General features: G+C 43.2%; 1 protein-coding gene across 10 annotated transcripts in view; it reads left to right on the plus strand.

Annotated features, from left to right (window-relative positions):
- KIF1B (kinesin family member 1B) overlaps window positions 1-12,403 on the plus strand; it is a 131,417-nt gene that overhangs the window by 99,700 nt on the left and 19,314 nt on the right. For 9 of the 10 annotated variants that reach the window (XM_045570604.1, XM_045570607.1, XM_036461045.2 and 6 more), the window contains 7 exons: window positions 905-995; window positions 3,479-3,597; window positions 4,193-4,248; window positions 6,594-6,702; window positions 8,016-8,082; window positions 10,179-10,263; window positions 11,440-11,545. In XM_045570604.1, coding sequence (XP_045426560.1) covers window positions 905-995; window positions 3,479-3,597; window positions 4,193-4,248; window positions 6,594-6,702; window positions 8,016-8,082; window positions 10,179-10,263; window positions 11,440-11,545 — 633 coding nt within the window. The remainder of the gene's footprint in view (window positions 1-904; window positions 996-3,478; window positions 3,598-4,192; window positions 4,249-6,593; window positions 6,703-8,015; window positions 8,083-10,178; window positions 10,264-11,439; window positions 11,546-12,403) is intronic. The other variant, XM_045570605.1, reaches the window with a different exon arrangement.

Raw genomic sequence — 12,403 nt, forward strand, 5'->3', positions numbered from 1 at the left:
TTCCATTAATTACAGGCTGTTGTTCCTTGTGATTAAGCCCCTATCCCAGGGGTCAGCAAACTCATTAGTCAGCAGAGTGGCAAATTGTGGTTTGTGAGCCGCTGGGCTAGGACAATGTGGGATGTCCTTTTGATGCATATTTCTGTCCCGCACTAAATCCTTGTATTGAGGATGCTTTAGTTCTTCTATTTTTATTTCAGACTTATAATAGGGAGGGAGAGAGAAAAATAAAACCTCACTATTTGTGAGAACAAATAAACATAGCCTGCTGATTCAACAGATATTTCAGGAGTATCTTATATATCTCAAGCCCTGCGGGAGACACTCACTGTCTTTTGGGCAGACAGGCATATCAATACATTATTACAAACAGTGAAATCATCACTATTGAGAACATACATTTCTAGTGCTGTGGGGACACAGAACTATTTCCATGAGTCAGGACAGACTCTTTGCAAGAGGTGGCATTTGCATCTACTCATAGCTGGTCTGAGAGAGTCTCCTAGGCTAGTACGCCCTCCACAGGCTGTAGTATTACCATGTAGAAGCTTCAACCTGCCAAATCTTTTCTACACAAAACAACTTCATAATTTTTATTCTCAGTGAAAAACCACAAAGGAACAGGAGTTCACTGAATTCACTCTCCCTGCTCTCTAATGCATTCTTGCATATGCATCCACTTAGCTACGTGATCAGGGTCAGATAATTTTTAATCATTTTTGAAATAAAGTGTAAAATATTATCTGATTGATATGGAAAATGTCTGACAAGGATATGTAAATAACTCGCTCAATTTAAACTCTGCTTAAGTAGGCTGTTTCCATACCATCCAAGTCGAGCTGTTACCACATAGATCCTGATGAAACCACTAATGAAACATTCTCGTTCTTATCTTTCCATTAAGCTTTTTGCATCGCCATGATGAAGCATTCTCCACTGAACCCCTCAAAAACAACGGCAGAGGAAGTCCTCTGGGCTTTTACCATGTGCAGAATGTAAGTGACGTGACTTTTTGCCAGATGTATTGCGGGTGTGTGGTACCTTGAACTGGCTGGTGTGAGGCAGGCATGTATGGGCTCCCTTGGGCTTTCTCAGAGCGGCTGTGCGGCTGTGCGAGGGAATCTGAGAGAATAGACAGTGGAGGGAGTGGCCAGTGCAGTGAGCCCTCCTCCAGGACGGAGCAGCTGGCCTTCTGAGAGTTACCGAGGGCCGGGAGTCCTGCCCAGGTTCATCTGCCAATAAAACCATCCATCATGCCAAAACCGGTTTGGCTCAATGGATAGAGCATCAGCTTGGGGACTGAAGGGTCCCGGGTTCGATTCCGGTCAAGGGCATGTACCTTGGTTGCGGGCATATCCCCAGTAGGGGGTGTGCAAGAGGCAACTGATCAATGACTCTCTCCCATCGATGTTTCTAGCTCTCTCTCCCTTCCTCTCTGTACAAAATCAATAAAATATATATTTTTTTAAAAATTAAAAAAAAAAAAAAAACTTCCATCACTGGGAATGTAGTTTTTAGTGTTTCTTTCATAGAAAAGTAAGCATTTTAGTATGAGTTTTGTTAAAGCTGATATATTTATTGTCCTTAAACTGTAAGGTACTTAACATTGTTCAGTTGCAAATAAGATAAAAACTATTCAATACCTTTGTAACTAAGATTCAGATTGTATTCCTTGCAATTGATACTGTGATGATCCATTAATGCCCCTTACAGCTCTTTCATATGTGGAGTAAGGGAATAGATCTTCACTGCACAAAAATCATACACCTATGGATGAGGACACTGGGGTGGGGGGTAAGGGCAGAGAGTGGGGTGGGAACCGGGTGGAGGGGAGCTGTGTGGGGAAAAAGAGGAACAATTGTAATAATCTGAATAATAAAGATTTATTAGATTTTTAAAAATTAAAAATAAAATGAGCAATTAAAAGACAGAGAGAGAGAGAGAGAGAGAGAGAGAGAGAGAGAGAGAGAATAGACCTTCCATCTCCTCTAGGAAGATTCACTATAACTGTTCACAAGGCATCATCCTCTTCATTATAGCCAGCATTCCTTGAGAGCTTATTTTGTGTCAGTCTCTGTTGAGAGTGCTTTTTCATGTCTTAATTCACCTAATCCTCACCTTTCTGCCATAGATGGTCATAATCCCCGTGTTAGAGCTGTGATAACTGAGGCGCAGAGCAGTTAAAGCCACTCACCTAGGCCAGTGTTTTTCAACCTTTTTTGGGCAAAGGCACACTTGTTTCATGAAAAAAATCACGAGGCACACCACCATTAGAAAATGTTAAAAAATTTAACTCTGTGCCTATATTGACTATATATAAAGTAATTCTCTTGAATAGGAATCAAATAAACACAAAGAAAGTATTTTATAATTACTTTATTATGAAATATTAAGTAAACAAAATAGTGAAAAATTATAAAATTCTTGTCTTGTCTGCACCAACGGCACACCAGGCAACATCTCGTGGCACACTAGTGTGCCGCGGAACAGCGGTTGAAAAACGCTGACCTAGGCTCCAAAGCTAGGGAGAGGTGGAGATGGGGTTTGAACACACAGAAACGTTGCTCTGGCTCCAGGGTCTTCACTACTACACGAGACAGCCTCTCATTATCTTGTTGGCATACCTACTTTCTAAAGTACGGAGGGAAACAACAGCTCCAGAAGTGGAACAAGCAAACACAAAACACTTTTCTTTTTTTGTTTATCTGTAGAACATGAGCATGCATGTATCCAGTAAACATTGGCTGCTGCGCACAGGACTGTGCCTGGCACTCTGGGGGATGCACAGGAGAATCACAGATGAGCCGTTCCTGAAGAGCTCACAATTCCGATAGGGAAATAGATGCTTATTTAAGTAACACGATCTAGAGACATCAGAAAGGCACTTACTAAATGCAGTGGAGTCCAGAGAAGGCAAAGTTATTTCCATGAACGGAGAGATACTTGGAGTTACTTTTTTTGTTGGGTGTGGATGTTTGGGTGTGGAAAGGAGGTGAGGGCACTTCTGGAGAATGGAGTATAAAAAAGGAAAGGTGGGTCAGACTTGGCATTGTACCTGGCACATGGGGAACAGCCCTGTTTCCTTCCTGTTGTCACTGTTTGGGCTGAGCCTCGAAGTCTAGGAATGACTTAGCGGCATGGAGGTGTGGGAGGCCTCCAGGCAGGGCTGCAGCCGGGCCAGCTAAGGGCGGAACAGGAGAGAGCGGTTGAGTTGGATTAAGAGGAAACAAGGGTATGGAGAGCAGCCGGGGGCAGAGATGGTTCAGGCAGATGGCGGAGGGTCTCATATGCCTGCAGCTCAGTACAGTTACCCCAGAATGAAAACAGAGAGGAGCCCCAGCTTCTCTTGTGGGAAGCGTGCAGAGTGAGATACGCAGCACATACCCAGCTCTAAAGTGCTCAAGTTCCGATTGCAGCCAAAATGTCTCGTCTTATAACAAATCTTTCCCTAACCTGGTTTGGCTTTCTTCCTTACTAGATTGCAGTGGAGGTCACTGAGTCGTTTGTGGAGTACATCAAAACCAAGCCGATAGTATTTGAAGTCTTCGGGCATTATCAGCAGCACCCACTTCACCTGCAAGGACAGGATCTGAACAGGTTTGGGCCAGATGAGCACATATTTCTGTTGATATTATTATCATCATCGTTGTTGTTATCACTTGCTGGAAAGGAGGAAATCTTTTGAGGGGTTAAGATAATAACAGTTTTATGTTACTTGATGTTTTCTCTTTTAGAAACTTCACCACCTTTTTCCCTACCCACCTAATCACTAGTTGTAGGCAGAGCACATTGAATTTTGCCCAGGTGGTCTTGAGTACCATCTTTTTGTAGGAGAGATTTGAATAGGACTGAAAGTTGACGTGACAGGCTATACCATGAAATTGTGTATAATTGTCCCTAAAGGCCCAAAACTCTATGAAGCAAAAAGTTCTAAATGGGGACTCTAGGATGATGGCAGAGTATCAGTGGTAACAGAACAACTTCCCTGCTTCATTTATTAGCTAAGACTTAGAAGGGGACTTTTATTAAAATGTCTTAGCCTCAGTTTACACTGTGGAGTTATGTGTGGTATCTGATACTATGCTGGAGCTGAAAGTACAAGCCATCTGTGTCTAGAGGGTACTTAAAGATGCCATTATTAGCTACAAGGGACTCTTTTTATCTTAAGAATGTGGTCTTCCTTTTTTCACAGTCCTCCTCAGCCATCTCGACGATTCTTCCCTCCGCCCATGCCGCTCTCCAAGCCAGGTGAGCTCTAGCTGCGTGCTCTGCATGATGTTCTGTGTGTGAGTACATCTCTTACTCTGAATGACTCCTCCGACAAAGATCAGATTCAAATTCCTGCTCCTTTTCTGTGTATCCTTACATATTCTTGTATCTAGCCAGAACTGGAATTCTTAGCTCCTGACTTAAAATTAGCAGTGAGAAACAATAGGACTCTATTCCTGCCAGTTCTCTGGTCTTATTGTCAGTTTTCATAAGCTCCCTGTTCCCAAATCTCTCCGCTTTGTACGTAACTCCCCGTAACTGTCGGGCCTGGGCATTTGCATACTAAATTTATCTTGCATGTTCACTTATCATGTTTTGACTTTTCTTTGTTTATTTTCATTTTTTTTCCTCATTGCCCACATTCCCACCCCTCCCTGTGCTCATTCTCCTCCCCTGTCCTCCTCATCTCCATCCTGCCTTCAGACCATGAGAGAAAGATCGAGCTGATTCGATTTCTCGTGTCTGGCTATGTGAATGTGCATGCGTTGGACACATTTTCTGAGCACGCCAGTGTGCTTGCCTCCTCTGCTGCTGCCACCTTCCAGGATGGGGCGGACCCCCTGCCGCCTCTTCTCTTTCTGCCAGTTCCCAGCTGCCAGAGCGAGAGGGTACCTAAACAAGATGGTTAGTAGGTAAATTAGCTCTGCCTAGATGTAATAGCTCAGGGGCTTGTCCTAGAGCCTGGCTTTCTGTGTGAGACACCGACCTCTCTGCTACTTGAACTGACTGACGAGAGATTTCAGGAAGCACCCTGTCTACTTGTACCTTTTTCACTTCACCCTAGGGGTAGGGCTCCTTATATTTGTTTGTTTGGTGTCTTTGCAATGAGAGTATTTGTAAAGATTTTTACTACTACATGTTTTTGGGTTGGATTTTTAATGCTTCTGGTTTTGCTTCCTGACCCTTGGATGACTGTCAGAAGCATTAACCCTATTTTCCTCTTTACTCACGTCACCAACTCAGTCAACGGGGTGGACAGTGCCAACAGGCTACCTGTATGAACAGCGCTGTGCTACTCAGAAAGCCCCTTCTGATCCATTGTCGTGAATCCTCATAATGCCTTTCTGAGATAGCAGGCGGAATATTTTGATCTACATTTTATAGATGAGGGGACAGACTCACAGAGATTAAGTGACTCAGCCACAGCCACATGGCTCTTTAGTGATTGGGCAATGATTCGAGCCCCAGTCACTGGACTCTCACTCCAGTGCTCCCATGTTCTGAGCAGAGGACTCTCTTTGTATGGCCAGAGTTTAGAGTTTCTACACAGTGTCTCAAAATGCCCATTATGTAGAATCTAAAATTCTTGGAAATACTGGATTTTGGTTAATGTATTTCATCAGTATAATTAAGAGTATGAAATTTAAATCTGAAGAAAATGTGTAACAAGAGAGTTACAGAATCCTGTGTTTAGAGATCAGACCAGTGCTTCCCAAACTTGTCTGCACATTGTAATCACCTGGGGAGTTTCAAACCTCTCAGAGGACCGGGTCCCGCCCCGAGAGAGAGTGGTTTCCATGGCCTGGGGGGCCTGGGCTCTGCACCTTTGAGAACCCCGGGTGACTCATGGACAGGGAGGTTCAGGAGCCACTGCATTGGAGGATGGGTCTGTCTCCCGTGATGCCGCTGCTCTGCCTGCCACAAAGCACAAGCGTCTTGGTAAGAGAGAAACATCAATTGGTTGCCTCCTACTCATGCCCCTACTGGGGCAGGGATTAAACCTGCAGCCAAGGTACATGCCCTTGATGGAGAATTGAACCCTTGACCCTTCAGTCCAAGGGCCAGTGTTCTAACCAATGAGCGACGAGCCAGGGCGAAACTTGTTTTCTTTCTTTTCTTTTCTTTTTTTTTTTTTTTTTTTTTTTATATATTTTATTGATTTTTTACAGAGAGGAAGGGAGAGAGATAGAGAGCTAGAAACGTCGATGAGAGAGAAACATCGACTGGCTGCCTCTTGCACACCCCCTTCCGGGGATGTGCCCACAACCAACATACATGCCCTTGACCAGGATCGAACCCGGGACCTTTCAGTCCGCAGACCTACGCTCTACCACTGAGCCAAACCTGTTTCGGTGAAACTTGTTTTCTTATCGTTGGATAATTTGAGAGGGAGAAAGATGCTGACTCTTCCTTTCCTTGTCCTCTGAATTTAGAGGTCCTGACATAGTTGGTGTCGGCGTTTTTCTGGGTCTTCCACATTGAAATCTATCCCGACTCTTATTGCCCTTCCCAAGTGTGTCCTTGAAGCCTGACATTAGAGAAGCTTATACTTTACTAAGTAGACTTGGATCAGATTTTGACTGTTTCTAAAACTTTTTTAAAAGTTCCAGCCACCAAGTTAAACACCATGAGCAAAACCAGCCTTGGCCAGAGCATGAGCAAGTATGATCTTCTGGTTTGGTTTGAGATCAGCGAACTGGAGCCTACAGGAGAGTAAGTCCAACTTTCTAAACTTTAAATAAGGTCACTTTTTTCAAAATGAGAAAATGTAATTTTGAGTCTCTATTGCTGTTCATGAATCATCATCACTTTCAAATTCCAGTATCGAATTGAATGTTGGTAGTCTTGCTATTATCCTTTGAATCGAATGTTTGTCAGAGAACTGACTACTTAGTGTAATAACTTACCTTCTTATTAGCAACAGCAAGATCATAGCGCCTAGCACTTAGTTAGGAGGGAAGACAGCCTACATAGTGAGTTTTATCAGCAGCAAAGAGAGAAGCATTTTGCTGATATGGTCAAGACTTGCATTAATAATCTCAGCGAGGGGAGTGAGGGCGGTGTTTCCCTAGACCAGAATTTTTCAACCACGGCACTATTTGGGGCCAGTTAATTCTCTGATGTCAGGGGCTGCCCTGTGTGTTGTAGGATATTTAGCCGCAACCCTGGCTTCTAACCACTAAATGCCAGTAGCACATTGCCAAACGTCCCCGGGGGACCAAAACCACCTCCAGTTGAGGACCATTGTCCTAGGTTAGAATGATGGGCATCAGCCTACTTTCTCTGTATGAGCTGTTAGAGCAAGTGGTAAATGTACCAGTTATCATTTTCTCTAAAATGCTTTTGGAAAAACACACCAAAAAGATCCCCCTCCTGAAATAGAGGCAAGGGGCTGTGTTATTAATGTAGAGGGTAGGGGATGAATGCTGTCCTGATGACCCTCTGTGTGTAATGCTGAGTACCACCACCATCATGTTCATCTCCATGAAACAGTTACTGAGTTCCCACTATGTGTGAGGTCTGCAGCTGTCGATTCTATTTGCAATTGTCAGTGGAGACATCGCTTTAAGGAATGTGACTTCCCATAGACAGATCCATCATGTGATTATGGCTTGCATTGTGAGGGAGAGGTAGTTACAGTAATTTTTTCGACTGAGTTAATTTCTTTCTGATTCTTGGAACATGATGTAGACTCTGAAATGATCTCCTCTCTCCTTGTACTCCCTATTGTAGTATACATTATTTATGGAATATCTGTTATGCAAGGGGCTAGGATGGAGCCAAAAGACATTACTATCCTGTGAGCACTTAAGTCTAGTAAGGATAAAAAGACGTAGACATGTGGAAACATTTATTGGATGTGAATGACCGTGCGATTAAATGCCTGAACGGTGAGAAAACATGGATCAGAGTTTAGTAAAGCAAAGACCAGCAGGGGACAGCAGCCAGGGAAGACCTGTGGTGAAGTAGCACTCGTCAGCTTGAGCGTCTGTCTCACTCTTTGCCGTGCGTTTCTGTTGTTACAGGTATATCCCAGCTGTGGTGGACCACACAGCAGGCTTGCCCTGCCAGGGGACATTCCTGCTTCACCAGGTACTAATGAGGGGGCAAAGGAGACCTAGGAGGAAACACACACACACACAAAATAAAAGTTAGAAGAAGAACCATAACTCTGGTTTTCTGCTTTTCCTCTCCATTTCTAAGGGATGTGGAGGTGGCAGGACATTGTCCTGTTCTTTCTTATTTTTCTTTTTTATATGCTTTTTAATTTCTTCCTCAGACTTTGGCTTATATATATCTATCCATTGAGTCAAACCGGCTAGGGTTGTAAATATATATATATAAGCTTTTACATATAAATATATTATACAACCCTAGCCGGTTTGACTCAGTGGATAGAGTGTCGGCCTGCGTACTGAAAGGTCCTGGGTTCAATTCTGGTCAAGGACACATGCCTGCATTGCGGGTGTGCAGGATGTAGCCAATCAGTGGTTCTCTCTCATCACTGATGTTGCACTCTCTCTCTCTCCCTTTCCCTTCCTCTCTGAAATCAATAAAAATAAAAATACATTAAAAAAAATAATCCTATATAATAAAAAGTTAATACGCAAATTGTCCCCTTGACAGGGAGTTCTACTGGGGAGTTCAACCAGAGAGTGGGGTTGGCTCACCAGCTGCCTGCGGCCCCTCCCCTAGCCAGCCCTGTACCCAGTCAGCCTCTCCCCACCTATTGGGAGCTGGCTGGCCAGCTAACCTCCCTCATCCCCTCCCCCAGCTGACTCAGCTCAATTGGCCCCATTGGGCCTGCCAGCTGGACCCCACCCGTACAATTTTGTGCACTGGGCTTCAAATAAATAAATAAATAAATAATAGAAGAGCTATATTATTAAAAGATTTTGCTTCATTGAATTATTATAATTCATGCAACATCAATGTCATTTTATACAATTTTTATTTCATGATGTTTGGAAACTGCTTCCACAGCGAAAAGTTTTTTTTGTTTTTTTGTTTTTTTAAATATATTTTGATATTTTACAGAGAGGAAGGGAGAGAGATGGAGAGCTAGAAACGTCGATGAGAGAGAAACATCGACCAGCTGCCTCTTGCACACCCCCCACCGGGGATGTGCCCGCAACCAAGGTACATGCCCTTGACCGGAATCAAACCTGGGACCTTTCAGTCCACAGACCGACGCTCCACCACTGAGCCAAACCGGTTTCGGCAACAGCGAAAAGTTCTTAATGGAGATAGAGGATAAAGGTTTCAGTGAGAGAAAAACCTGGCCATGAAATGTAGGTTGACCCCTATGGGCAGAGGAGCTGGGAATCTCATATTTTGGGACATACATTCCAAGCATCCATTCTATATATGTGTGTATGTATATGTATATGTATATGTATATGTATATGTATATGTATGTGTATATATGTTAATTTTAGAAAGGAAGGGAGAGGGTAAGAGAGAGGGAAGCATCAGTGATGAGAGAGAATCATTGCCCTAGCTGGTTTGGCTCGGTGGTTAGTATCAGCCTGCGGACTAAAATGTCCCAGGTTTGTCAAGGTTGTGGTCTCAATCCTCAATAAGGGACATGCAAGGGCAATTGATCAATGATTCTCTCTCATCATTGATGTTTCTCTTCCTCTCTGAAATCAATACAAATATATTTTTTAAGAAGAGAGAGACAGTGGTTGTCTAACCACTGAGCAAAACTGACTAGGTCTAAGCATCTATTCTTTTTTTTTTCTTTTTTTTTCAATCTTTTTTTTTTAATATTTTTTTTTTTATTGATTTTGTACAGAGAGGAAGGGAGAGAGATAGAGAGAAACATTGATGAGAAAGAGTCATCGATCAGCTGCCTCTTGCACACCCCCCACTGGGGATATGCCCGCAACCAAGGTACATGTCCTTGACTGGAATCGAACCCGGAACCTTTCAGTCCCCAAGCCGACACTATCCATTGAGCCAAACCGGTTTCGGCTAAGCATCTATTCTTAAAGCCATATCAGAACCTGGCTCTTTCTGGGTCCCTGACCTGTGTCCCATTGTTTATCATAGAATAACTGTGTTGGTAGCATTTCCATTCTTTCTCCGTACCTCTCCTTCCTGCCCTCTGCCACACCAAACATTCCAGAAACAGGAGGAAATAATAGTTTGTCCCAGCTAAATCCCAGTCCTGCTCCATTCCCTAGGGCATCCAGCGAAGGATCACAATGACCATCGTCCATGAGAAGGGAAGCGAGCTCCACTGGAAAGATGTGCGTGAGCTGGTGGTAGGTGAGTACGCTGCATTGGCTGGGGACGGAGCCGGGCTTTGTGGAGACCCATCGTTCCTGGTGGCCCACAGGGACTGGGTGGGAGGCTGGCCTCAGCGTGTGGCCCACGGAGAATGCAGACGCCTCGACCCTGAAGCTACTCTTTCTCTCAGCTCCACCGCCAGGGATTCGTGATTAACCATTGTTTTACTCGGGTACCATGGAATGGTTCTGTGCCGGAAGTCTCTGCTCATTGTGAGCTTGCCCTTCACTTGAAGAGACAACATATAAATGTACAAAGCAGTTCAATAAATAAATGCCAAAAAGAGAACAGACAGTGATAAGAGAGCTCACAACACAAGAATCCGAGAGGGCTGGGTTAGCTTTGTGAGAGAGGGCTAGAATAGGTTCCAGAGCGATTAGAGGGGCTTTGTTCTGTTTTCCACACAAGGAAACATTTTAGTACGATAGTCTGGAATCTGGGTAATATGCACATGGCCAGCACCCCATAGGCAGAGGAGAGAAACTGAACTAAGGTATAGTGAGAAGGGAAAACTCGCCAAATAGTATGAATTTTAGAATGCATGGCAGGGGTTCTGAGCCTTCTATTGCCTAAGACCCATTGGCAGTAGTGAAGCCTCAGAATTAGGTTTTTAAATGTAGAAAGTACTTGGGCTTACAAGGGGAACTATATAATATTGAAATCCAGTTGTTAAACTACTTAAAAAAAAATGTGTAACCTAAGCTCTTCTTTATTGATACATTAAATAAGCAGCAGGTTGAATTTCTATTCCAAAGTAGTGATGAATATCTAGATATTTTACATTAGTGTGATATGAAAACATCTGTGATCTCTGCTGAGGGTGAATTCATAGTACTGCTGATTCCTCTGTGGTTTGTACCCTCCCTTCATAATGGAAGAAAATCCCAAATTTCAGTTAGAGGTTCATGAAAATAAAATTGTCATTTTTTCCCTGGTGAAGTTCATGGACATTTTGAATTCTATTCATAGGCCCTCCCCTTTGGTGTCTGTGGATGAGATTAAGAACCCCTGGAAGGAAGATTATACTCTCTTATCTGGGACAGTGGTTGATAAGCTTTTTCAGAATTAATTTTTCTGTGGAATATTATTACATAGAACAGAGTGATGCTTTCTTTTTCAAATATACCCATGCTCTGGTGTCTTTATTTCTTTTAGGGCGGATTAGGAATAAGGCTGAGGTGGATGAAGCTGCGATTGACGCCATCCTCTCCCTAAATATCATCTCTGCCAAGTACCTGAAGTCTTCCCACAACTCCAGCAGGTGGGCACCTACAGGGGGTGCTGAGTCCCCCGGGGGACTGAGTGGTACACTGTTAGATTCTTCATTCATTAGTGACTCTATTTAGCTGAAGAAACTAATTCTCTTCTCACTTCATCCCCTATCCACCCTGCTCCCCCCAAATAAGCAGAGGATTTCTCTGTGTTTGTGTGTTCCTGGAAAACTTGCTCACAGCTATGTTAGAAGAGGGAGAAGGAAAATAAGACAATAGGAAAAAGTGGGATTAAAAGTTTGGGCCAGAATTAATTTCCCATTGTTTCCTTGAGCTGCAGTTTGCATAGGAGGGAGAAAAGGAAACCAGCCTCTGCTATTGCCTGTGAGAGCCGCTGGCAGGGGCTGTGGGGAAGACAGGGCCCCGCAGCAAGTCAGATGCTGGAGGAGACGGATTAGGTTTTGTCCAAGCAGCTTACCTTTCACAATAGAAGCTTGAAAAGTTGACTGAAGTCAAAAATAATGAAAAGATACACACTTTAAACATTTTTGTTTTAAACTACATAAATGTACATTGATTTGTCAAGCACTTACTATAAAGCCAAAAGCCTTTTCATTTGTTGTAGGATCATTTATTGGATGTCTGGTTGTCTTTCTTGCAAAACCATATCCATAATTCATCATCTGTGACTTTTACTTTCGTGGAGCAAGATCTAGAAACCTATAAAGAAAATATAAGAGCCATATCTTTTAAACTTTTTATCATTTAGCAGTAAAATCTTGTCATTTCCCCTCTCTTTCACATTGAACTCACCCACACTTAATTTTACAACTGTTTTTTTACACAACTCACCATTATCAAAACAGTCCACTGAGTTTTTACACTTAGTTTTGACTTACAATAAACAG

Source organism: Pipistrellus kuhlii, unplaced genomic scaffold (assembly GCF_014108245.1).
Source record: "Pipistrellus kuhlii isolate mPipKuh1 unplaced genomic scaffold, mPipKuh1.p scaffold_m20_p_34, whole genome shotgun sequence".
Lineage (NCBI taxonomy): Eukaryota > Metazoa > Chordata > Mammalia > Chiroptera > Vespertilionidae > Pipistrellus > Pipistrellus kuhlii.